At 44.4% G+C, this 27,828-nt stretch overlaps 1 protein-coding gene across 1 annotated transcript in view; it reads left to right on the plus strand.

Moving 5' to 3' along the window:
* The window catches only part of pcnx2 (pecanex 2), a 946,160-nt gene that overhangs the window by 503,027 nt on the left and 415,305 nt on the right, over positions 1-27,828 (plus strand). Inside the window, exons 20-21 of the mRNA XM_085996657.1 lie at positions 20,307-20,448; positions 21,540-21,717. Coding sequence (XP_085852783.1) covers positions 20,307-20,448; positions 21,540-21,717 — 320 coding nt within the window. The remainder of the gene's footprint in view (positions 1-20,306; positions 20,449-21,539; positions 21,718-27,828) is intronic.

Raw genomic sequence — 27,828 nt, forward strand, 5'->3', positions numbered from 1 at the left:
GGAACCTCCCCCCCACTAGTTAGTTTATGGACAGAGAATAGACAGAGAAACTTCAGAGAGTGGTCATAAATACTTCAGAGGATGGATACAGAAACCTTAGAGAATGGAGAGCGAATGGATAGAGAAACTTCAAAGAATGGAAAACATGGACAGAGAAACTTTAGAGAATGGACAGAGAAACTTCAGGAATTGGACAGAGAAACTTCAGAGAATGGACAGTCAATGGACAGAGAAGCTATAGAGAATGGACAGAGATACTTCAGAGAATGGACAGAGAAACTTCAGAGAATGGACAGAGAATAGAAAGAAACTTCAGAGAATGGACAGAGAAACTTTTAGAGAATGGAGAGAGAAAATTCAGAGAATGAACTTTAGGAAATGGGCAGAGAATGGGGAGAAACGTCAGAGAATGGTCAGAGCAACTTCAAAGAAAGATAAGAGAAAATTCACAGAATGAACTTCAGGAAATGGACAGAGAATGGACAGAGATACGTCAGAGAATGGACAGAGAAACTTCAGAGAATGGACAGAGAAACATCAGAGAATGGATAGAGAAACTTCAGAGAATGGACAGAGAAACTTCAAGAATGGGCAGAGAATTGACAGAGAAACTTCAGAGAATGGACAGAGACACTTCAGAGAATGGACAGAGAAACTTCAGAGAATGGAGAGAGAAACTTCAAAGAATGGAAAAAAATGGACAGAGAAACTTTAGAGAATGGACAGACTCACTTCAGAGAATGGACAGAGAACTGACAGAGAATGGACAGAGGAACTTCAGAGAATGGACAGAGAAAGTTCAGGAAACGGACAGACATACATCAAAGAATGGACAGAGAAACTTCAGAGCATGGACAGAGAAACCTTTGAGAATTGACAGAGAATGGACAGAGAAACTTCGGAGAATGGGCATTGAGTGGACAGAGAAACTTCAGAGAATGGACAGAGACTGGCCAGAGATGCTTCAGAGAATGGACACAGAAACTTGAAAGAATGGAAAAAAATGGACCAAGAAACTTTAGAAAATGGACAGTGAAACTTCAGAGAATGGACAGATAAACCTCCGAGAATGGACAGAGAGTGCACAAGGAATGGAAAAATATGGACAGAGATACTTCAGAGAATGGACACAGAAACGTTAGAGAATAGAGACAAACTTCAGAGAATAGACAGAGATACATCAGAGAATGGACAGTGAAACTTCAGTGAATGGACAGAGAATGGAAAGAGAAACTTCAGAGAATAGCAGTCAGTGGACACAGAATGGACAAGGAATGTTCAGGGAATCAACAGTGTATTGACAGTGAATGGACAGAGAAAGTTCAGAGAATGGACAGAAAATGGACAGAGAAACTTCAGAGAAAGGAGGTAAACTTTAGAGAATGGACAGAGAAACTTCAGAAAATGGACAGAGAACATTTAGAGAATGGACAGAGAATGTTCAGGGAATGGACACAGAACAGACAGAGAATGGACAGAAAAACTTCAGAGAATGACAGAGAATGGGCAGAGAAAGTTCAGAGAATGGACAGAGAAACCTCCGAAAATCAACAGAGAATGGACAGAGAAACTTCAGAGAATGGACAGGGAAATTTCAGAGAATGGACAGTCAATGAACAGGGAAGCTACAGAGAATGGAAAGAGATACTTCAGAGAATGGACAGAGAATTGACAGAATGGACAGAGAAACTTCAGAGAATGGACAGTGAATCTTCAGAGAATGGACAGGGAAACTTCAGAGAATGGACAGTGAAACTTCAGAGAATGGACAGTGAAACTTTAGAGAATGGACAGGGAAACTTCAGAGAATGGACAGGGAAACTTCAGAGAATGGACAGAAAGTGGACAGAGTAACTTTAGAGAATGGAGAGAAACTTCAGAGATTGGACAGTGAAACCTCAGAGAATGGACAGTGAAACTTCAGAGAATGGACAGAGAGTGGACAGAGTAACTTTCAAAAATGGAGAGAAACTTCAGAGCTTGGACAGTGAAACTTCAGAGAATGGGAAAAAATGGATAGAGAGAATTTAGAGAATGGACAGAAAAACTTCAGAGAATGGACAGAGAATTGACAGAGAATGAAAAGAGAAACTTCAGAGAATGGACAGAAAATGGGCAGAAAAACCTCAGAGATTGGACAGAGAATGGACAGAGAAGCTTCAGAGAATGTACAGAGAAACTTTAGAGAATGGACAGAGAAACTTCAGAGAATGGACAGAGATACATCATAAGAACATAAGAAATAGGAGCAGGAGTAGGCCAATCGGCCCCTTGAGCCTACTCCACCATTCAATAAGGTCATGGCTGATCTGATCCTAACCTCAAATCTACTATCACTCTACATCCCACCCAAACCCATGTGATCGCCTGGGAAAGGCGAAAAACCAGATAAAAAACCCAATGGCCAATTTGGGAGAAAAAATCTGGGAAATTCCTCTCCGACCCATCTAGGCGATCGAAACTCGTCCAGGAGATCACTCTGTCCCTATATTTTCTACAGTACTTACCTTCTGTAATAGGTGATCTCCACCCCAGCCAGGAACAGGAATAGAACCATCTCCTGAAATCTAACACATAATTAGAACACAAGAAGTAGGAGCAAAACCAGGCTACACGGCCCCTGGGCCCGCTCCGCTACCCACAGAGCCATGACCGTTCCGAACCTAGACTCATGTCCAATTTCCTGCCCGCTCCCCGTAACCCCTAATTCCCTTTACTTCTAAGAAACTGTCTATTTCTGTTTTAAATTTATGTAATGATGTAGCTTCCACACCTTTCTGTGGCAGCAAATTCCACAGACCTACTACCCTCTGAGTGAAGAAGTTTCTCCTCATCTCAGTTTTGAAAGAGCAGCCCCTTATTCTAAGATTATGCCCCCTAGTTCTAGTTTCACCCATCATTGGGAACATCCTCACCGCATCCACCCGATCAAGCCCCTTCACAATCTTATATGTTTCAATAAGATCGCCTCTCATTCTTCTGAACTCCAATGAGTAGAGTCCCAGTCTACTCAACCTCTCCTCATATGTCCACCCTCTCATCCCCGGGATTAACCGAGTGAACCTTCTTTGTACTGACTCAAGAGCAAGTATGTCTTTTCTTAAGTATGGACACCAAAACTGTACGCAGTATTCCAGGTGCGGTCTCACCAATACCTTGTACAACTGCAACAATACCTCGCTGTTTTTATATTCTATCCCCCTAGCAATAAAAGCCAACATTCCATTGGCCTTCTTGATCACTTGCTGCACCTGCATACTAACTTTTTGAGTTTCGTGCACCAGGACCCCCAGATCCCTTTGTACTTCAGTACTTTCCAGTTTCTTGCCATTAAGATAATAACTTGCTCTATGATTTTTCCTGCCAAAGTGCATAACCTCACACTTTCCAGTATTGTATTCCATCTGTCAAATCTCTGCCCACTTACTTAGCCTGTCTATGTCCCTTTGCAGGTCTTTTATGTCCTCCTCACTCACTACTTTCCTTCCCATCTTTGTATCATCTGCAAACTTTGATATGTTACACTCAGTCCCCTCCTCCAAATCGTTAATATAGATTGTAAAGAGTTGGGGACCCAGCACTGACCCCTGCAGAACACCACTAGTTACTGATTGCCAGTCTGAGAATGAACCATTTATCCCAACTCTCTGCTTTCTGTTAGATAGCCAAACCTCCACCCGTGCCAGAATATTACCCCCAATCCCGTGATTTTTTATCTTGAGCAATAATCTTTTGTGTGGCACCTTGTCAAATGCCTTTCAGAAGTCTAAATAAACTACGTCCACTAGTTCCCCTTTATCCACCCTGTATGTTACTTCCTCAAAGAACTCAAGCAAATTTGTCAAACATGACTTCCCCTTCATAAAACCATGCTGACTTTGTCCTATTAAATTATGATTATCCAAATGTCCTGTTACTGTCTCCTTAATAATGGACTCCAACATTTTACCTACCACAGATGTTAAGCTAACCGGTCTATAGTTTCCAGCCTTCTGCCTACTACCCTTTTTAAATAAGGGTGTTACATTAGCAGTTTTCCAATCTGCCGGGACCTTTGCTGAGTCCAGGGAGTTTTGGAAAATTATTACCAATGCATCCACAATCCCTACCGCCACTTCCCTAAAGACCCTAGGATGTAAGCCATCAGGTCCAGGGGATTTATCCAGCTTGAGTCCCATTATTTTACCAAGTACCACTTCCTTAGTGATTTTAATTGTATTTAGCTCCTCCCCCCCCTAGAGCCCCCTGTTTGTCCAGTGTTGGGATATTCTTAGTGTCCTCTACCGTAAAGACTGATACAAAATAATTGTTCAGCGTTTTTGCCATCTCCATGTTTCCCACCATTAATTTCCCGGTCTCATCCTCTAAGGGACCAACATTTACTTTAGCCACCCTTTTTCTTTTTATATAACTATAGAAACTTTTGCTATCTGTTTTTATATTTTTTGCTCATTTACTTTCATAATCTATCTTCCCTTTCTTAATCAATCTTTTAGTTATTTTTTGCTGTCTTTTAAAGACTTCCGAACCTTCTATCCTCCCACTAGATTTGGCTACCTTATATGCCCTTGTTTTTAGTCGGATACTATCCTTAATTACTTTACTTAGCCACGGATGGCTCTCTTTTCTGTTACACCCTTTTTTCCTCAGTGGAATATATATTTTTTGTAAGTTGTAAAATAACTCCTTAAATGTACACCACTGATCATGTACCGTCTTACCCTTTAATCTATTTTCTCAGTCCACTCTAATCAATTCCGCTCTCATACCTTCATAGTCTCCTTTATTCAAGCTCAGCATGCTTGTTTGAGATCCAACCTTCTCACCCTCTAATTTAATATGGAATTCAACCATGTTATGGTCACTCATTCCAAGGGGATCCTTTACTAGGACATTTTTAATTAATGCTGTCTCATTACACAGGACCAAATCTAAGGTTGCTTGCCCCCTGGTCGGTTCAGTTACATACTGCTCAAGAAACCCATCCCTAATACACCCAATGAACTCATCCTCAAGGCTTCCCTGCCCAATTTGATTTGCCCAGTTAATATGATAGTTAAAATCCCCCATAATTATAGCTGTTCCCTTATTACAAGCCTCAACTATTTCCTGATTAATACTCCGTCCAACAGAGTTGCAACTGTTTGGAGGTCTATAGACTACGCCCACTAGTGTTTTTTCCCCTTATTATTCCTTATCTCCACCCAAACTGTTTCACTATCCTGATCCTTTGACCCAATATCATTTCTCTGTATTACAGTGATTCCTTCCTTTATTAACATAGCCACCCCACCTCCCCTTCCTTCCTGCCTGTCCTTCCTGATTGTTAAATAACCTGGTATATTTAATTCCCAGTCATGGTCACCCTGCAGCCATGTTTCTGTAATGGCCACAAGATCATACCCATATGTAGTTATTTGTGCCATTAACTCATCCATTTTGTTATGAATGCTACGTGCTTTCAGATAAAGAACTTTCAAATATGTTTTGTGACACTTAGTTCCTGCTTTTTCCCCTTTTACTACTTTAAGTTTTACTCCATACCTTCTGTCCCTTCCTGACATGCTCTGTTTTTTAATTCCCCCACTGCTACCTAAGTCTATGACCTTCTCCGTAGTCATTTTTATTATTTGCTCTCCAGAAACCTCCCCCCCACTAATTAGTTTAAAGCCCTCTCTACAGCCCTAGTTATATGATTCGCCAGGATTCTAGTCCCAGCACTGGCCAAGTGAAGTCCATCCCAATGGAACAGCTCCCTCTTGCCCCAGTACTGGTGCCAGTGTCCCAAAAAGCAAAACCCATTTTCCCCACACCAGTCTTGGAGCCACGCATTTAACTCTTTAATTTTATTTAACCTAGCCAAATTCGCTCGTGGCTCAGGTAATAATCCAGAGATTATTACCCTTGAGGTTCTGTTTTTTAATTTGACCCGTAGCTGTTCATACTCCTTTAACAGAACCTTCTTCCTTGTCCTATCTACGTCGTTTGTACCAACATGGACCACAACAACTGGATCCTCCCCCTCCCACTCCAAGTTTCTTTCCAGCCCAGAAGAGATGTCCTTAACCCTGGCACCGGGCAGACAACACAGCCTTCGGGACTCCCGCTCTCGACTGCAGAGAACCCTATCTATCCCCCTAATGATACTATCCCCTACCACTACAGCATTTCTTTTTACTCCCCCCACTTGAATGGCCCCCTGTTCCATGGTGCTGTGGCCAGGTTGCTCATCCTCCCTGCAGTCCCCGCTCCCGCCCTCACAGGGAGAAAGAATCTCGAAACTGTTTGACAAGAGCAAGGGCTGCAGCTCCTTCAACACTACCTCCTGGATCCCTGTACCTGCCTCACTCATAGTCACACTGTCCTGTCACTGACCACGGACTACATCTGAATTAATTAATTTCATAGGTGAGACTACCTCCTGAAACATAGAGTCCAGGTACTTCTCCCCCTCCCTGATGTGTCGCAGTGTCTGAAGCTCGGTCTCAAGCACCTCAATACGGAGCCGGAGTTCCTCTAGCAGCAAACACTTGTCACAGATGTATTCACCATGAGCCTCAATGGGGTCCACTGTCTCCCACATCTCACAACAGTAACACATCACCTGCTCCATTCTATATAATTAATTAAATTTCTTAATATTAGTTATGAAGACCCTGCCCGGATATAGATGATAATATCACACCACTATTCAATAGGACTTACCAACTTAAAGGTATAAAAGAGAAGGAAGAGAACCTACCAACCAGCTGATCACCAACCTCCTCGTTGAATGCTGTCTGTGGGGCCTGTTTGGTTGATTCGTCTCGATGCTCCGCTTCCGCAGTGCTGTCTAAACCTGGGAGTAGGGAACAAAACAGAGCAAAAACACACCCTCACCTCCCACTTGCCCGAACTCTCCCACTTACAAACACTCGCTCCACTCAATGCACCGCACTCTGTGCAGCCGCACTAGTCCTGCCCCTTTTATACCCGGATTCTACTTCCGGTTTAAGCTCCCCAACAGCTTAATTTACACTAAAAAATTAAACTCACTTCAAATAATTAACTTTTTAGCACACTAAAATTCACAAAATACACTTAAATGACTTTTTCTCCTTGTTACCACACTCTCTCTCCACTCAAATGCCACAGCACTCTGGACAGAGAAACTTCAGAGAATGGACACAGAAAACAGAGAATGGACAGAGAAACTTCAGAGAATCAACAGAGAATGGACAGAGAAACTTCAGAGAATGGACAGGGAAATTTCAGAGAATGGACAGTCAATGAACAGGGAAGTTACAGAGAATGGACAGAGATACTTCAGAGAATGGATAGAGAATTGACAGAATGGACAGAGAAACTTCAGAGAATGGAGAGTGAAACTTCAGACAATGGACAGAGAATTGACAGAATGGACAGGGAAACTTCAGACAATGGACACAGAGTGGGCAGAGTTACTTTAGAGAATGGACAGAAAGTGGACAGAGTAACTTTAGAAAATGGAGAGAAACTTCAGAGATTGGACAGTGAAACTTCAGAGAATGGACAGGAAACTTCAGAGAATGGGAAAAAATGGATAGAGAGACTTTAGAGAATGGACAGAGAAACTTCAGCGAATCTACAGAGAAACTTCAGAGAATGGACACAGACAATTTAGAGAATGGGGAGCGATTGGACAGAGATACATGAGAGAATGGAGAGAGAAACTTTAGAGAATGGACAGAGATACATCAGAGAATGGATAGAGAAACTTCATAGAATGGACAGGGAATGGACAGAGAAAGGACAGAAAAACTTCAGAGAATGGACAGTGAATGGACAGAGAATGGACAGTGAATGGAGAGCAAAATTTAGAGAATGGAGAGAAACTTCAATGAATGGACAGAGAAAAATCAGAGAATGGGCAGGGAAACTTCAGAGAATGGACAGAGAAACTTCAGAGAATGGACACAGAGTAGACAGAGTAACTTTAGAGAATGATGAGAAACTTTTGAGAATGGATAGATAAGCTTGAGATAATGGACACAGAACAGAGTAAGGACACAGAATGGACAGAGAATGGAGAGAGAAAGTTCAGAGAATGGACAGAGAAACTTCAGAGAATGGACAGAGAGTGGGCAGAGAAACTTTAGAGAATGGACAGAGAAACATCAAAGAATGGACAGACATATATCAGAGAATGGACAGAGGAACTTCAGGGAATGGACAGACAAACTTCAGAGAACAACAGTCAACGGACATGGAACGGGCAGAGAAATTTCAGAGAATGGACAGCGATACATCAGAGACTGCACCGAGAAACTTCAAAGAATGGACAGAGATACATCAGAGAATGGGCAGAGAATGGACAGAGCAACTTCAGAGATTGGACAGAGCAACTTCAGAGAATGGGGAGCGAATGGGCAGAGAAACTTCAAAGAATGGAAAAAATGGACAGAGAAACTTTAGAGAATGGACAGTGAATGGAAAGAGAAAATTCAGAGAATGGACAGAGAAACTTTAGAGAATGGACAGTGAAACTTCAGAGAATGGACAGAGTGTGGACAGAGTAACTTTAGAGAATGCAGAGAAACTTCACAGAATCGATAGAGAAACTTCAGAGAATGGGAAAAATGGACAGAGATACTTTAGAGAATGGACAGAGAAACTTCAGAAAATAGGCAGAGAATTGACAGAATGGACAGAGAAACTTCAGAGAATGGAAAAAAATGACAGAGAAATGACAGAGTATGGACACAGAATGAACAGAGATACTTCAGAGAATGGACACAGAAACGTTAGAGAATGCAGACAAGCTTCAGAGAATAGACAGAGATACATCAGAGAATGGACAGTGAAACTTCAGAGAATGGACAGAGGAATTTCAGAGAATGGACACAAATGAACAGAGAATGGAAAGAGAAACTTCAGAGAATAACAGTCAATGGACAAAGAATGTTCAGAGAGTCGACAGTTTATTGACAGTGAATGGAGAGAGAAAGTTCAGAGAACGGACAGAGATACATCAGAGAAGGGACAGAAAATGGACAGAGAAACTTCAGAGAATGGTCAGAGAAACTTCAGAGAATGGACAAAAAAATTCCAAGAATGGACAGAGAATGTTCAGGGAATGGACACAGAACAGTCAGAGAATGGACAGAAAAACTTCAGAAAATCGACAGAGAAGCTTCAGAGAATGGACAGAGAAACTTCAGAGAATGGACGGAGAGTGGGCAGAGAAACTTTAGAGAATGGACTGAGAAACTTCAAAGAATGGACAGAGATACATCAGAGAATGGGCAGAGAATGGACAGAGCAACTTCAGAAAATGGGGAGCAAATGGACAGAGAAACTTCAAAGAATGGAAAAAATGGACAGAGAAACTTTAGAGAATGGACAGTGAATGGAAAGACAAAATTCAGAGAATGGACAGAGAAACTTCAGGGAATCAACAGAGAATGGACAGAGAAACTTCAGAGAATGGAGAGCGAATGCACAGAGAAACTTCAAAGAATGGAAAAAATGTACAGAGAAACTTTAGAGAATGGACAGTGAAACTTCAGAGAATGGACAGAATGTGGACAGAGTAACTTTAGAGAATGCAGAGAAACTTCAGAGAATGGATAGAGAAACTTTAGAGAATGGACAGTGAAACTTCAGAGAATGGACAGAGTGTGGACAGAGTAACTTTAGAGAATGCAGAGAAACTTCAGAGAATGGATAGAGAAACTTCAGAGAATGGGAATAAATGGACAGAGATACTTTAGAGAATGGACAGAGAACCTTCAAAGAACAGACAGAGAATTGACAGAATGGACAGAGAAACTTCAGAGAATGGACAGAGAGTGGACAAAGAAACTTCAAAGAATGGAAAGAATGGACAGAGAAATGTTAGAGAAAGTACAGAGAAACTTCAGAGAATGGACAGAGAAACTTCAGAGAATGGGCAGAGAATGTACAGAGTTACTTTAGAGAATGGAGAGAAACTTCAGAGAATGGACAGAGAATGTACAGAGTTACTTTAGAGAATGGAGAGAAACTTCAGAGAATGGACAGAGAATGGGCAGAGATACTTCAGAGAATGGACACTGACAATTTAGAGAATGGGGAGTGATTGGACAGAGATACATGAGAGAATAGAGAGAGAAACTTTAGAGAATGGGCAGAGATACATCAGAGAATGGATAGAGGAACTTCGTAGAATGGACAGAGAAAGGACAGAAAAACTTCAGAGAATGGACAGTGAATGGTGAGCAAAATTTAGAGAATGGAGAGGAACTTCAGTGAATGGACAGAGAAAAATCAGAGAACGGGCAGAGAAACTTTAGAGAATGGAGAGAAACTTCAGAGAATGGGCAGAGAAACATCAGAGAATGGACAGAGAAAGTTCAGAGAATGGACAGAGAAACGACAGCGCAAGCTCATAGAATGGACAGAGAATCGACAGCGGAAGCTCATAGAATGGACAGAGAAGGAACAGAGAAACTGCAGAAAATGGACAGAGAACCGTTAGAGTATGGACAGAGAATGAACTGAGAAACTGCAGAGAATGGACAGAGAAACTTCAGAGAATGGACAGAGAGTAGATAGAGTAACTTTGGAGAATGATGAGAAACTTCAGAGAATGGGAAAAAATGGACTGAGAAAATTTAGAGAATGGACAGGGAAACTTCAGAGAATGGACAGAGTAACTTTAGAGAATGGACAGAGAATGGTCAGAGATACTTCAGAGAATGGGCACAGAGGGGGTAAAATTCAGTTGTTTGCACCTCCCATTAGCGCCTTAAGAGGGCACCAATTGGGGCGCAAAGCAACTCGCGCCCGGGTGCGGCAATGTTTGTGCCGCTCGCGAAATTAACTAGACATTTTGCGGCAGCGCTAAACACTACCACCACGATCTCCTGCGCTGGCAGATCGTGACGTCAGTCGAGTGTGCAACGCCCCATTTGCACCCCGGACTGGATATTGAGTGGCGCCCCCTCCCTTACCGCCTGCCGCTAGCAACGACAGGTTCAGGGGAGCGTTATGCTGTCAGAATGAGACTAGGGGAGCCCTATTTAATTGCGACTGCTTCCTGCCTTTTTTTGTCGGTGACATTTTTGCACCACATGTTCTGAGAGAGAGATAGAGAGAGACTTCTGGAGAGATTCAACGCCGTGTGAAGGAGTTTTGAATACTGAGCAGCACTTTGCAGGTTTATTTTGATTTGCCCTTCCTTGCTTCGCCAGCGCTCTGAGGTAGCACCTCGCTCCTCGGCCTTTGCGCCTTAAGACAGGTGTGAAGCACCTGATTTAGCGCTCCAATCACCTCCAGGGGCGATAAAAGCCAAGTTTGCTGTCGGAGGCGATAATTAGCGCCAAGCGCTAAATTTTGCGCATGGCCGATAATGGTGCCCCAAATGGGGTGATACTGAATTTTTACCCCAGAGAATTTAGAGAATGGGGAGCAATTGGACAGAGATACATCAGAGAATGGAGAGAGAAACTTTAGAGAATGGACAGAGATACATCAGAGAATGGATAGAGAAACTTCAGAGAATGGACAGGGAATGGACAGAGAAAGGACAGCAAAACCTCAGAGAATGGAGAGCGAAATTTAGAGAATGGAGAGAAACTTCAGTGAATGGACAGAGAAAAATCAGAGAATGGGCAGAGACACTTCAGAGAATGGACAGAGAAACTTTATAGAATGGAGAGAAACTTCAGAGAATGGACAGAGAAGCTTCAGAGAATGGACAGAAAAACTTCAGAGAATGGACAGAGAAGCTTCAGAGAATGGACAGAGAAACTGTAGGGAATGGACAGAAAAACTTCAGAGAATGGAAAAAAATGGACGGAAAATCTTTAGAGAATGGACAGAGAAATATCAGAATGGACAGAGAAACTTTAGAGTGTGGACAGAGAATGGACTGAGAAACTTCAGAAAATGGTCAGAGAAAATTCAGAGAATTAACTTTAGGGAATGGACAAAGAAACTTCAGAGAATGTACAGAAAATGGCCAGAGATGCGGCAGAGAAACCTCAGAGAATGGACAGAGAAACTTCAGAGAATGGACACAGAACCTTTAGAGTATGGACAGAGAATGGACTGAGAAACTGCAGAGAATGGACAGTGAAACTTCAGAAAATGGACAGAGAATGGACAGAGAAACTTAAGAGAATGGACAGAGAACTGACAGAGAAACTTCAGAGAATGGAGAGGGAACCTTTAGAGTATAGACAGAGAATGGACAGAGAAACTTCAGAAAATGGTCAGGGAAAATTCAGAGAATGGACAGAGAACCTTAGGAAATGAACAGAGAAACTTCAGAAAATGGACAGAGAATTGACAGAGAAACTTCAGAGAATGGACAGAGAACCTTTAGAGTATGGACAGAGAATGGACTGAGAAACTGCAGAGAATGGACAGAGATACACCAGAGAATGGACAGAGAATGGAGTCAAACTTCAGAGAATAGACAGAGATACATCAGAGAATGGACAGAGAAGCTTCAGAGATTGGACAGAGAATGGACAGAGGAATTTCAGAGAATGCACACAGAATGAACAGAGAATGGAAAGGGAAACTTCAGAGAATAACAGTCAATGGATGCAGAATGGACAGAGAATGTTCAGAGAGTGGACAGAGTATTGACAGTGAATGGACAGAGAAAGTTCAGAGAACAGTCAGAGATACATCAGAGAATGGACAGAGAATGGAGACAAATTTCAGAGAATGGACAGAGAAACTTCAGAGAATGTACAGAAAATGGACAGAGAAGCTTTTGAGAATGGACAGAGAATGGACCGAGAAGCTTCAGAGAATGGACAGAGAAATGTCAGAGAAAAGACAGAGAAATGTCAGAGAATGGACAGAGAACCTTTAGAGTATGAACAGAGAATGGACTGAGAAACTTCAGAGGATAGACAGATACGTCTGAGAATGGACAGATAAACTTCAGAGAATGGACTGAGAAACATCAGAGAATGGACAGAGAAGCTTCAGGGAATGGATAGAGAAGCTTGAGAGAATGGACACGGAATAGACAGAGAATGGACAGAGAATGCACAGAGATACTTCAGAGAATGGACACAGAAACTTTCGGGAATGGAGACAAACTTCAGAGAATGGACCGAGAAATTTCAGAGAACGTACAGAGAATGGACAGAGAAACTTCAGAAAATGGACAGAAATTGAACGGAGAAACTTCATAGAATAGACAGAGAAACACCAGAGAATGGACTGAGATACTTCAGAGAATGGACCGAGAAACATCAGAGAATGGACAGAGAAACTTCAGAGTTTGGACTGAGAAGCTTGAGAGAATGGACACAGAATAGACAGAGAATGGACACAGAATGGGCAGAGATACTTCAGAGAATGGACACAGAAACTTTAGAGAATGCAGACAAACTTCAGAGAATAGACTGAGAAACATCAGAGAATGGACAGCGAAACTTCAGAGAATGGAAATGTCAGAGAATGGACAGAGAAAGTTCAGAAAATGGACAGAGAACCTTTAGAGTATGGACAGAGAATGGACTGAGAAATTTCAGAGAATGGATAGAGAAACTTCAGAAAATGGTCAGCGAAAACTCAGAGAATGAACTTTAGGGAATGGACAGAGATATTTCAGAGAAATTACAGAGAATGGACAGAGAAATGTCAGAGAATGGATAGAGAAAGGACAGAGGAATTTCATAGAATGGACACTGAATGGACAGAGAATGGAAAGAGAAAACTCAGAGAATAAAAGTCAATGGACACAGAATGTTCAGAGAATGAACAGTGCATTGACAGTGAATGGAGAGAGAAAGTTCAGAGAACCGACAGAGATACATCAGAGAATGGAGACAAATTTCAGAGAATGGACAGAGAAACTTCAGAGAATTGACAGAGAAACTTTAGAGAGATTTCAGAGAATGGACAAAGAAACTTCAGAAAATGGACAGAAATTGGAAGGAGAAACTTCAAAGAATAGACAGGAAATGGACAGAGAAACATCAGAGAATGGACTGAGAAACTTCAGAGAGATTTCAGAGAATGCACAGAGAAACTTCAGAGAATGCACAGAGAAACTTCAGAGAATGGACAGAGAAATGTCAGAGAATGGACAAAGAAAATTCAGAGAATGGACAGGAAACTCCAGAGAATGGACAGAAATTGGAAGGAGAAACTTCAAAGAATAGACAGGAAATGGACAGAGAAACATCAGAGAATGGACTGAGAAACTTCAGCGAGTAGACAGAGAATGGACAGGGAATGGCCAGCGAATGGATACAGAATCAACAGAGAATGGACTGAGAAACTTCAGAGAGTAGACAGAGAATGGTCAGGGAATGGCCAGCGAATGGATACAGAATCAACAGAGAATGGATTGAGAAACCTCAGAGAATGGAAGAGAAACATCAGAGAATGGACTTTAGCTAATGGACGGAGAATAGAGAGAAACTTCAGAGAATGTACAGAGAATGGACACAGAAACTTCAGAGAATGGACAGAGAACTTTCAGAGATTGGACAGAGAAATGTCAGAGAATGGACAGAGAAACTTTAGAGAATGGACAGAGAAACATCAGAGGATGGACAGAGAAACTTCAGAGAATGGACAGAGAACTTTCAGAGATTGGACAGAGAAATGTCAGAGAATGGACAGAGAAACTTTAGAGAATGGACAGAGAAACATCAGAGGAGGGACAGAGAAACTTCAGAGAATGGACAGAGAAATGTCAGAGAATGGACAGAGAATGGACAGAGAAAGTTCAGAGAATGGACAGAGAAGCTTCAGAAAATGGACGGAAACATCAGCGAATGGACTGAGAAACTTCAGAGAGTGGACAGGGAATGGACAGGGAATGGCTACAGAATCAACAGAGAAGGGGCAGAGACACCTCAGAGAATGAAAGGAAAAATTCAGAGAATGGACTTTAGCTAATGGACAGAGAATGGGCAGAGAAGCTTCAGAGAATTGAGAGAAACTTCAGTGAATGGACAGAGAAGGGACAGCAAAATGTCAGAGAATGGACCAAGAAACTTTAGAGAATGAACAAAGAAACTTTAGAGAATGGAGGGAAGCTTCAGTGAATGGACAGAGAATGCAGAGAAACTTCAGAGAATGGACTGAGAAGCTTGAGAGAATGGACACAGAATAGACACAGCATGGACACAGAATGGACAGAGATACTTCAGAGAATGGACATAGAAACTTTAGAGAATGGAGACAAACTTCAGAGAATGGGCAGAGAAACTTCTGAGAATGGGCAGAGATACATCAGAGAATGGGCAGAGGGATTTCAGAGAATGGACACTGAATGGACAGAGAATGGAAAGAGAAACTTCAGAGAATAACAGTCAATGGACACAGAATGGACAGAGAATGTTCGGAGAATGAATAGTGTATTGATAGTGAATGGACGGGGAAAGTTCAGAGAATGGACAGAGGTACACCAGATAATGGATAGAGAATGGAGACAAACTTCAGAGAATGGGCAGAGAAACTTCTGAGAATGGGCAGAGATACATCAAAGAATGGACAGAGGAATTTCAGAGAATGGACACTGAATGGACAGAGAATGGAAAGAGAAACTTCAGAGAATAACAGTCAATGGACACAGATAATGGATAGAGAATGGAGACAAACTTCAGAGAATGGGCAGAGAAACTTTAGAGAATGGACAGAGAAGGGACAGAGAAACTTCAGAGAATGGATAGAGAAACTTCAGAAAATGGACACAGAAATGTCAGAGAAACATCAGAGAATGGACAGAGAAATTTCAGAGAATGGACAGAAACATCAGAGAATGGACTGAGAAACTTCAGAGAGTGGACAGACAATGGACAGAGAAACTTCAGAGAATGGACAGAGAAACTTCAGAGAATGGATGGAGAAACTTCAGGAAATGGACAGCGAAATGTCAGAGAATGGACAGAGAAACTTCAGAGAATGGACAGAGAAATGTTAGAGAATGGACAGAGAAACTTTAGAGAATGGATAGAGAAACTTCAGAGATTGGACAGAGAAACTTCAGAGAACGGAAAGAAAATTCAGAGAATGAACAGAAATTGGACGGAGAAATTTGAAAGAATGGACAGAAAATAGACAGAGAAACATCAGAGAATGGACTGAGAAACTTCAGAGAAAATTCAGAGAATGGACTTTAGCTAATGGATGGAGATTGGAGAGAAATTTCAGAGAATGGACGCAGATACTTCAGAGAATGGGCAGAGAAGCTTCAGAAAATGGAGAGAAACTTCAGTGAATGGACAAAGAAGGGACAGCAAAATTTCAGAGAATGGACCAAGAAACTTTAGAGAATGGAGAGAAGCTTCAGTGCATGGACAGAGAATGGAGAGAAACTTCAGAGAATGGACAGAGATGCATTTGAGAATGGATAGAGAAACTTTAGAGAATGGAGGGAAACCTCAGAGAATGGACAGTGTTTGCTCAGAGAATTGACAGATGAGCATCAGGGTATAAAATAGAATAGACAGGGAATGGACAGGGAATGGAGAGAGAATGGACAGAAGAACTTCAGAGAATGGACAGTGAATGGACAGAGAATGGAGAGAGAAATTTAGAGAATGGAGAGAAACTTCAGAGAATGGACAGATACATCAGAGAATGGACAGAGAACGGACAGTGAAACTTCAGAGAATGGACAGAGAAGCTTCAGAGAACGGACAGAGAGTGGACAGAGAAGCTTCAGAGAATGGACAGAGAATGGACAGTGAAACTTCAGAGAATGGACAGAGAAGCTTCAGAGAATGGACAGAGAAACTTCAGAGAATGGACACAGAATAGACAGAGAATGAACAGAGAATGGACAGAGAATGGACAGAGAATGGACAGTGAAACTTCAGAGAATGGACAGAGACTGGACAGTGAAACTTCAGAGAATGGGCAGAGAAAGTTCAGAGAATGGACAAAGAATGGACAGTGAAACTTCAGAGAATGGACAGAGAAAGTTCAGAGAATGGACAGAGGCAGTTCAGAGAATTGACAGAGAATGGACAGAGGCAGTTCAGAGAATTGACAGAGATGCATTAGAGAATGGACAGAGAAACTTTAGAGAATGCAGCCAAACTTCAGAGAATGGACAGAGAAACTTCAGAGAATGGACAGAGGAACTTCAGAGAATGGTCAATGGACAGTGAATGGACAGAGAATGGACAGTGAATGGACAAATAAACTTCAGAGAATGGGCCATGACTAGTCCGTGAATTGACAGTGAATTGCCAGTGAAAGAGGCAAGTGTGTAAGTGGGACTGTCCCAGTATCTATCAGAGAGCTGAGAGCACTGATTGAACCTCTAGTTGCAGTAGAAAGCTGGCCATGCTGCCGTGGGAGCTGGTGTTTTACTTCTCCATCCTATTCTCTTCTTTTCTGTTGAATGGCGCAGAGAAAGAGATGGGAGATTGTGTTTCTGAAGCAGTGAGTTTGTGAGCTCCCGTCTCAGATTTCTGTGGGGGAGTTGGTCAGCCTGAGTACATCCATTAGCATTAAATAACAACAGCACTGGAGCGCTCCACTATTAATAATTCTTAAATGGATGAGTGTTTTTCCTTTTAATTTGTGATTTGATAAGGCTCATTGTGCTGTCCTGTCAAATTAATTTGATCCCACGCGTGTGATTTTGGTGCAATGCAAGTTATTAATTGGCTCAAATGATATCCGTTATAACCAGCCTTAGCTTTGTCACTTATTTGTATGCATTGAGGGATTATTGGTGTTAAAATTTTAAAAAATTTAAATTCTCATCCTTGTTTTCGAATCCCTCCACGGCCTTGCCCCTCCCAATCTCTAATGTCCTGCAGCCCTACAACCCGCCGAGATCTCTGCGCTCCTCCAATTCTGGCCTCTTGCGTAGCTCTGATGTCCATCGCCCCACCATCGGCGGCCGTGCCTTCAGCTGCCTAGGCCATAAGCTCTGGAATTCCCTCCCTAAACATCTCTGTCTCTCTACCTCTCTCTCCTCCTTTAAGATGCTCCTTAAAACATACCTCTTACCTGTCTTCAATACCTCCTTATGTGGCTCGGTGTCAAATTTTGTTTAAAAGCACTCCTGTGAAACGCCTTGCGACATTCTACTACGTTAAAGACGATGTTGTTGTTGTTATGACGATATCTTTTGTAAAACATTGCACCACTACAAATTTATGTGCTGTATGAAGCAAAATCTGGTTAGAAACTGTGTGGCTTTATTTCAAATATGAATATTTTCTTGGCTATTGCAACGTGTGTGCGTTTAATGCACATTTCTGCTTGTTCCAAGTGTTAATGATCATTGAAAATGATGTGTGAAAATGATTTGACAAGAGACTCTGGATTGCTGAGGTTATAACCGTATATGGTTACATTGGGATCACTTAGAGTGGAACTTAATTTGGTTGAGCATCAAGACAATATTATGGAATTAAAACCTTCATGCCTAGTAACTGCACTGAATGTGAAATTGGCTTAAATTAAAGTAATACATCACCTGGAGCTAAAAGCATGATTGTAATTAAACTGAGTTCTTTAGATTTGAGAGCAGATGCTAAGAAGGTTGTGAAGTAGACCGTAAATGAAATTGTTCATTTGGTTTTGGATTTACAACAAAAATATATTAAAAATCCTTTAAGTGCCAATATTAATTCAAAATGAAATTCTCTGGGGCGCTAAATTTTGAAAGCTGGAAAAATTAGCGCCAGGCGCTAATGATTCTCTGCTTTCTCTAAATTGGATGTTAGCGCTCCAGGAAGGAAGTGGAGCTCTAACTCAAGCGCTACTACTTCCCTTCTGGAGCTTTAAACCACGCAGGAGGGGCGGTAAAGTTGCAGCGCTGCACAATGACCACTGCAGCGCTGCCGGGATCTGAGGCTCCTTCCCTCCCTTAAAGGAAAGGGCCATCGCTGCAGGCTCTGCATTTGAACAATCTCCCTCGTTGCCGACGGCAGCTGGGATCCTCGACGATCAGCCCCAAGCACTCTAACAGAGTGCAGGACTGATCAATCGCGCCATTTAAACATTTTCAAAATGCATCCTAAAGGAAGGAAACACATTTCTCCTGAAGACCAGCGGCCTTACCTTTAATTATCGCTCCCAAAGCACCCGGCCTCTGAAACGACACCTCTTGCAGCTGTCGGTGTTATCGCCCGGCGATGCTGCAGGGGGCGGAACTGAATTTCGGTTCCGGGGCGCTAACAGGGCACTGCGCAGCCGGATGATGTCACAATCTCCGGGCGCAGGAGATCATGGCGCTAGGGGTTACCGCCGCCGCAAACCGGCAGGTGAATTTCACAGGCAGTGGTAACATTGCTGCGCCCGGGTGGTAAGTTGTTAGCACCCCATTATCATCCCCCTGGAGGCACTAATGGGAGGCGCTAACCAACCGAATTTCTCCCCCAGGGTGTCTTGATGGCTCAGTACACTCAGGGATTAAGCAGCAGAGCTGTACCGACCAGGCTCACTGCCCAGTGCTGTTGCCACTCACTGAGCTCATGTGAAGGATGAATGAAAGAAAATACTTGCATTTCTACAGCGCCTTTCATGACCTCAGGACATCCCAAGCTGCTTTATAGCCAATGAAGCACTTTTTGAAGTGTAGTCACTGTTGTAATGTAGGACACATGTCAGTCAATTTCCACACATCAAGGTGATAATGACCAGATAATCTGTTTTAGTGATGTTCTTTGAGGGATAAATATTAGCCGCAACACCGGGGAGAACTCCCCTGCTCTTCTTCCAATAGTGCCACGGGATCTTTTACATCCACCTTAGAGGGCAGAAGGGGCCTCAGTTTAACGTCTCATCCGAAAGTCGGCAACTCCGACTTAACGATTTCTGCTGAGGCCTTCAACCCATTAGGAACTGGATGAAGACAATTCACATAGGACCTTGAGAGCTAGTTGAAAGGATAGATTTTTATCCATGCCTTTGGTCTGGGCTGGGTTTGAACCCAAGTAAAAGGCATGAGTTCTGAATCAAGGTGCCAACTGCAACCCAACTTATGAAATCGATAATCAGACTACAGAGTTGGCCGCTGATTTCTTGCCTTTTCACCTTCCAAGTGCAGAGCGCCCAACCTGAAACAGAATGGTATGCGAGCACTGGCAAACTGCAGAATGTGATGTGTTTAACAGAGAAAGCAAGCTATCTGGAACATTTATAAGCAGCGCCTCCCCATTTATGGCATCATCTGAGCCCCTTGAAGAAATCATCGGACAGGAGGGGAAGCCATTCAGCCCCGCGAGCCGATTCCGCCATTCAATTAGATGACGGCTGATCTACACCTTAATGCCATCCACCCGCCTTGGTTCCGTAACCAATCACTGTGTGTCTGCTCCCTCTTTTTTTTCTATATGATTCTTTGTTTTGTGTTTCAGATGCAGCCCAGTTGATGTGGTTTGAGCGCTTGTATGTTTGGCTCCTGTGTTTGGAGAAGTACGTCATTTACCCAACTGTGGTACTCAATGCACTCACCAACGATGCTTTCTCTCTCAGTAGTCACAAGAAGCTCGGCATACAGTAAGCTGCTGCACATTTATAAAATGCAAACTGTATTTTATTTTTAGAAAATGTAATAACCGCCTTTACCGGTTCGCAAATGTCTTTGTTGATGGTGATGGTTAATCAGTATCAACGAGTGTGTTTCATTTTGAATTATTTATCCAATCCTTTCTTGGTGCAGTTTGACTGTACATAACTGCAAAGGTCCACTGCTCTCTGGGAAAGTGGCGTGAGAGCAGGAGAAACCTTCTTACACAGAGGGTTGTGAGCAATGTTACCTTTCATTTTTTTTTGGGTGCACGGCCCCTTTAAGGGGTTGCACAGCCCATTCAAAATACCGTGCATGCACGGTTTTTCCTGTTTAAAAGCCGGCGAGCCGGCTGTGCGGGAGCTGTAGGCCTAAAGGGAACATTGGTTGTGAGGCTATGGAATGTGGGAGTTAGTGACTGAAGCAGAAGCAATTCAAGAATAGGTTAGATAGGTGGTTGAAGGAAATGTGGATGAAGGGATATGGAAATAGGGCGGGGCACGGGATTAGGATACTGTTCGTGTTGAGGATAAAAATCAGCACGGAATGGTTGGGCCAAATGGCCTGTTTCCGTGCTGTCATTTCTGTGTAAAGGTGCAGTACAGTGTCAGCATGCTTTGGGGGTTTGTGTCTGTAATTACCCAAATGGTGAGCTCCCCTTGTTAGTTCTATATATATTATAAATGCTACATCTGCATGCACCTCCTGTTAACCTTTTCCATTATCAATTACCGTGTCCATATTTCTAATGTTAATTGGCTGTCTAAACTTATCGCACTACAATTCACACGACAATTTACACCCTGTCCGCAGCAGAGGCTTGCGCTGCAGCACCACCACTGGCAGGAGGATGTAATTACAGTGTGACAAGTTTACATCTGCAATTTCCATTACAAATGTGAACATAGGAATTTAGAATGGAAATATAAGAACAAATTATATGACTTTAAAGTAGCAACTGAATTACCCTGGTCCAATTATCTGCCGCCAGCGAAGCCCACCTCACCCGTAGACTACAACCTATGGGAGAACGACCAGCATTGTCTGTATTTATTAACTACTGTTGTACTTTGTGTTGCAGCTGCGATGTTTTAATGATGACTGTGGCCAGTATGAAGCTACTCCGCACCTCCTTCTGTAACCCGACATACCAATACGTAACTTTGAGTTTCACAGTCCTCTTCTTCCAGTTTGACTACAGCAACGTCTCCGAGACTTTTTTGCTGGATTTCTTCTTGATGTCAATCTTATTCAGTAAGGCAAGTGATTTCAGAAATCCATGTTATTCTAGTTTTGCACACACATATATTGATGGAGTATATTGCAAAATAGCTCGTGTTGTGGGATGTGATGGTGAACAGTCCGTGCGTGATGTGATGGTGAATAGTCCGTGCGGGATGTGATGGTGAACAGTCCGTGTGTGATGTGATGCTGTATAGTCCGTGCAATACGTAATGGTGAATAGTCCGTGCGGGATGTGATGGTGAACATCCATGCGGGATGTGATGCTGAACATCCGTGCAGGATGTGAAGGTGAACAATCCGTGCGGGATGTGATGGTGAACAGTCCGTGCGGGATGTGATGGTGAACTGTCCGTGTGGGATGTGATGGTGAACAGACCGTGCGGGATGTGATGGTGAACAGTCCGTGCGGGATGTGATGGTGAACAGTCCATGCGGGATGTCATGGTGTAAAGTCCATGCGGGATGTCATGGTGAACAGTCCGTGCGGGATGTGATGGTGAACAGTTCGTATGTGATGTGATTGTGAACAGTCCGTGCGGGATGTCATGGTGAACAGTCCGTGTGTGATGTGATGGTGAACAGTTCCTGTGGTATGTGATGGTGAACAGTCCATGCGGGATGTGATGGTGGAAAGTCTGTGCGGGATGTGATGGTGAACAGTCCGTGTGGGATGTGATGGTGAACAGTTCCTGTGGTATGTGATGGTGAAAAGTCCGTGCATGATGCGGTGGTGAACAGTCCGTGTGGGATGTGACGGTGAACAGACCATGCGGGATGTGATGGTGAAAAGTCCATGCGGGATGTGATGGTGAACAGACCATGCGGGATGTGATGGTGAAAAGTATTTGCGTGATATGATGGTGAACAGTCCGTGAGGGATGTGATGGTGAACAGTCCGTGAGCGATGTGATGGTGAAAACACCGTGCGTGATGTGCTGGTGAACAGTCTGTGAGGGATGTGATGGTGAACAGTCCGTGCAGGATGATATGGTGTAAAGTCCGTGCGGGATGTGATGGTGAACAGTCCGTGCTGGGTTGTCATGGTGAACAGTCCGTGTGTGATGTGATGGTGAACAGTTCCTGTGGTATGTGATGGTGAACAGTCCATGCGGGTTGTGATGATGAACAGTCCGTGCGGGATGTGACGGTGAACAGTCCGTGTGGGATGTGTTGGTTAACAGTCCGTGCGGGATGTGGTGGTGAACAGTCCGTGCGGGATGTGATGGTGAACAGTCCGTGCGGGATGTGATGGTGAAAAGTCAATGCGTGATATGATGGTGAACAGTCCGTGCGTGTTGTGATGGTGAACAGTCCGTAAGGGATGTGATGGTGAACAGTCTGTGAGGGATGTTATGGTGAACAGTCCATGTGGGATGTAATGGTGAAAAGTCCATGCGTGATATGATGGTGAACAGTCCGTGTGGGATGTGATGGTGACCACTCCATGAGCGATGTGATGGTGAAAAGACCGTGCGTGATGTGATGCTGAACAGTCCGTGAGGGATGTTATGGTGAACAGTTCATGTGGGATGTCATGGTGAACAGTCCGTGTGGGATGATATGGTGTAATGTCCGTGTGGGATGTCATGGTGAACAGTCCGTGTGGGATGTGATGGTGAAACATCCGTGCGGGATGTCATGGTGAACCATCCGTGTGTGATGTGATGGTGAACAGTCCGTGTGGAATGTGATGGTGAACAGTCCGTGTGGGATGTGATGGTGAATTTTCCGTGCAGGAGGTAATGGTGCACAATCCATGCGTGATGTGATGGTGAACAGTCCGGGTGAGATGTGATGGAGAACAGTCCATGCTGGATCTGATGGTCAACAGTCTGTGTGGGATGTGATGGTGAACAGTCCGCCTGTGAGGTGATGTGAACAGTCCATGCGGGATGTGATGGTGAACAGTCCGTGCAGGATGTGATGGTGAACAGTCCGCGTAGGATGTGATGGTGAACAGTCCGTCTGAGATTTGATGGTGAACAGTCCGTGAGGGATGTGATGGTGAACAGTCCGTGTCAGATGTGATGGTGAACAGTCCATGCTGGATCGGATGGTCAACAGTCTGTGTGGGATGTGATGGTGAACAGTCCGCCTGTGAGGTGATGGTTAACAATCTGTGTGGGATGTGATGGTGACCAGTCCATGTGTGTTCTCATGGTGAAGAAGCCATGTGGGATGTGATGGTAAACAGTCCGTGTGGGATGTGATGGTGAAAAGTCCGTGCGGGATGTGATGGTGAACAGAACATGCGGGATGTGATGGTGAAAAGTCCTTGCGTGATATGATGGTGAACAGTCCGAGAGGGACATGATGGTGAACAGTCCGTGAGCGATGTGATGATGAAAACACCGTGCGTGATGTGCTGGTGAACAGTCTGTGAGGGATGTGATGGTGAACAGTCCGTGCGGGATGATATGGTGTAAAGTCCGAGAGGGACATGATGGTGAACAGTCCGTGAGCGATGTGATGATGAAAACACCGTGCGTGATGTGCTGGTGAACAGTCTGTGAGGGATGTGATGGTGAACAGTCCGTGCGGGATGATATGGTGTAAAGTCCGTGCGGGATGTGATGGTGAACAGTCCGTGCGGGATGATATGGTGTAAAGTCCATGCGGGATGTGATGGTGAACAGTCCGTGCTGGGTTGTCATAGTGAACAGTCCATGTGTGATGTGATGGTGAACAGATCCTGTGGTATGTGATGGTGAACAGTCCATGCGGGTTGTGATGATGAACAGTCCGTGCGGGATGTGACGGTGAACAATCCGTGTGGGATGTGATGGTTAACAGTCCGTGCGGGATGTGGTGGTGAACAGTCCGTGCAGGATGTGATGGTGAACAGTCCGTGCGGGATGTGATGGTGAACAGTCCGTGCGGGATGATATGCTGTAAAGTCCGTGCGGGATGTGATGGTGAACATTCCGTGCTGGGTTGTCATGTTGAACAGTCCGTTTGTGATGTGATGGTGAACAGTTCCTGTGGTATGTGATGGTGAACAGTCCATGCGGGTTGTGATGATGAACAGTCCGTGCGGGATGTGACGGTGAACAGACCGTGCGGGATGTGATGGTTAACAGTCCGTGCGGGATGTGGTGGTGAACAGTCCGTGCAGGATGTGATGGTGAACAGTCTGTGCAGGATGTGATGGTGAAAAGTCCATGCGTGATATGATGGTGAACAGTCCGTGAGGGATGTGATGGTGAACAGTCCGTGAGCGATGTGATGGTGGAAAGACCGTGTGTGATGTGATGCTGAACAGTCCGTGAGGGATGTTATGGTGAACAGTTCATGTGGGATGTGATGGTGAACAGTCCGTGTGAGATGTGATGGTGAACAGTCCGTGAGGGATGTGATGGTGAACAGTCCGTGTCAGATGTGATGGTGAACAGTCCATGCTGGATCTGATGGTCAACAGTCTGTGTGGGATGTGATGGTGAACAGTCCGCCTGTGAGGTGATGGTTAACAATCTGTGTGGGATGTGATGGTGACCAGTCTGTGTGTGTTCTGATGGTGAAGAAGCCATGCGGGATGTGATGGTGAACAGTCCGTGCGGGATGTGATGGTGAACAGTTCATGTGGGATGTCATGGTGAACAGTCCGTGTGGGATGATATGGTGTAATGTCCGTGTGGGATGTCATGGTGAACAGTCCGTGTGGGATGTGATGGTGAAACATCCGTGCGGGATGTCATGGTGAACCATCCGTGTGTGATGTGATGGTGAACAGTCCGTGTGGAATGTGATGGTGAACAGTCCGTGTGGGATGTGATGGTGAATTTTCCGTGCAGGAGGTAATGGTGCACAATCCATGCGTGATGTGATGGTGAACAGTCCGGGTGAGATGTGATGGAGAACAGTCCATGCTGGATCTGATGGTCAACAGTCTGTGTGGGATGTGATGGTGAACAGTCCGCCTGTGAGGTGATGTGAACAGTCCATGCGGGATGTGATGGTGAACAGTCCGTGCAGGATGTGATGGTGAACAGTCCGCGTAGGATGTGATGGTGAACAGTCCGTCTGAGATTTGATGGTGAACAGTCCGTGAGGGATGTGATGGTGAACAGTCCGTGTCAGATGTGATGGTGAACAGTCCATGCTGGATCGGATGGTCAACAGTCTGTGTGGGATGTGATGGTGAACAGTCCGCCTGTGAGGTGATGGTTAACAATCTGTGTGGGATGTGATGGTGACCAGTCCATGTGTGTTCTCATGGTGAAGAAGCCATGTGGGATGTGATGGTAAACAGTCCGTGTGGGATGTGATGGTGAAAAGTCCGTGCGGGATGTGATGGTGAACAGAACATGCGGGATGTGATGGTGAAAAGTCCTTGCGTGATATGATGGTGAACAGTCCGAGAGGGACATGATGGTGAACAGTCCGTGAGCGATGTGATGATGAAAACACCGTGCGTGATGTGCTGGTGAACAGTCTGTGAGGGATGTGATGGTGAACAGTCCGTGCGGGATGATATGGTGTAAAGTCCGAGAGGGACATGATGGTGAACAGTCCGTGAGCGATGTGATGATGAAAACACCGTGCGTGATGTGCTGGTGAACAGTCTGTGAGGGATGTGATGGTGAACAGTCCGTGCGGGATGATATGGTGTAAAGTCCGTGCGGGATGTGATGGTGAACAGTCCGTGCGGGATGATATGGTGTAAAGTCCATGCGGGATGTGATGGTGAACAGTCCGTGCTGGGTTGTCATAGTGAACAGTCCATGTGTGATGTGATGGTGAACAGATCCTGTGGTATGTGATGGTGAACAGTCCATGCGGGTTGTGATGATGAACAGTCCGTGCGGGATGTGACGGTGAACAATCCGTGTGGGATGTGATGGTTAACAGTCCGTGCGGGATGTGGTGGTGAACAGTCCGTGCAGGATGTGATGGTGAACAGTCCGTGCGGGATGTGATGGTGAACAGTCCGTGCGGGATGATATGCTGTAAAGTCCGTGCGGGATGTGATGGTGAACATTCCGTGCTGGGTTGTCATGTTGAACAGTCCGTTTGTGATGTGATGGTGAACAGTTCCTGTGGTATGTGATGGTGAACAGTCCATGCGGGTTGTGATGATGAACAGTCCGTGCGGGATGTGACGGTGAACAGACCGTGCGGGATGTGATGGTTAACAGTCCGTGCGGGATGTGGTGGTGAACAGTCCGTGCAGGATGTGATGGTGAACAGTCTGTGCAGGATGTGATGGTGAAAAGTCCATGCGTGATATGATGGTGAACAGTCCGTGAGGGATGTGATGGTGAACAGTCCGTGAGCGATGTGATGGTGGAAAGACCGTGTGTGATGTGATGCTGAACAGTCCGTGAGGGATGTTATGGTGAACAGTTCATGTGGGATGTGATGGTGAACAGTCCGTGTGAGATGTGATGGTGAACAGTCCGTGAGGGATGTGATGGTGAACAGTCCGTGTCAGATGTGATGGTGAACAGTCCATGCTGGATCTGATGGTCAACAGTCTGTGTGGGATGTGATGGTGAACAGTCCGCCTGTGAGGTGATGGTTAACAATCTGTGTGGGATGTGATGGTGACCAGTCTGTGTGTGTTCTGATGGTGAAGAAGCCATGCGGGATGTGATGGTGAACAGTCCGTGCGGGATGTGATGGTGAATGGTCCGTGCAGGAAGTAATGGTTTACAATCCATGCATGATGTGATGGTGAACAGTGCGTGTGAGATGTGATGGAGAACAGCCCGTGCGGCATGTAATGGTGAACAGTCTGTACAGGATGTGATGGTGAAAAGTCCGTGTGGGATATGATGGTAAACAGTCCGTGCTGGATGTGATTATGAAAAGTCCATGTGGGATGTGATGGTGAACAGTCCATGCGTGATGTGATGGTGAGCAGTCCGTGTGATGTGATGGTGTATAGTCCATGCGGGATGTGATGCTGAACAGTCCGTGTGGGATATGAAACAGTGCATCTGGGATGTGATTGTGAATAATCGGTGCAGGATGTGATGGTGAACAGTCCGTGTGGGATGCGATGGTGAACAGTCCGTGTGGGATGTGATGGAGAACAGTCCGTGCGCGATGTGAAGGTGAACAGTCTTGCGGTATGTGATGGTGAACAGTCCGGCGGGATGTGATGGTGAACAGTCCATGCGGGA

This window comes from Somniosus microcephalus, chromosome 9, assembly GCF_052327205.1.
Source record: "Somniosus microcephalus isolate GS21.2 chromosome 9, FLI_Smic_1.0, whole genome shotgun sequence".
Taxonomy (NCBI): domain Eukaryota; kingdom Metazoa; phylum Chordata; class Chondrichthyes; order Squaliformes; family Somniosidae; genus Somniosus; species Somniosus microcephalus.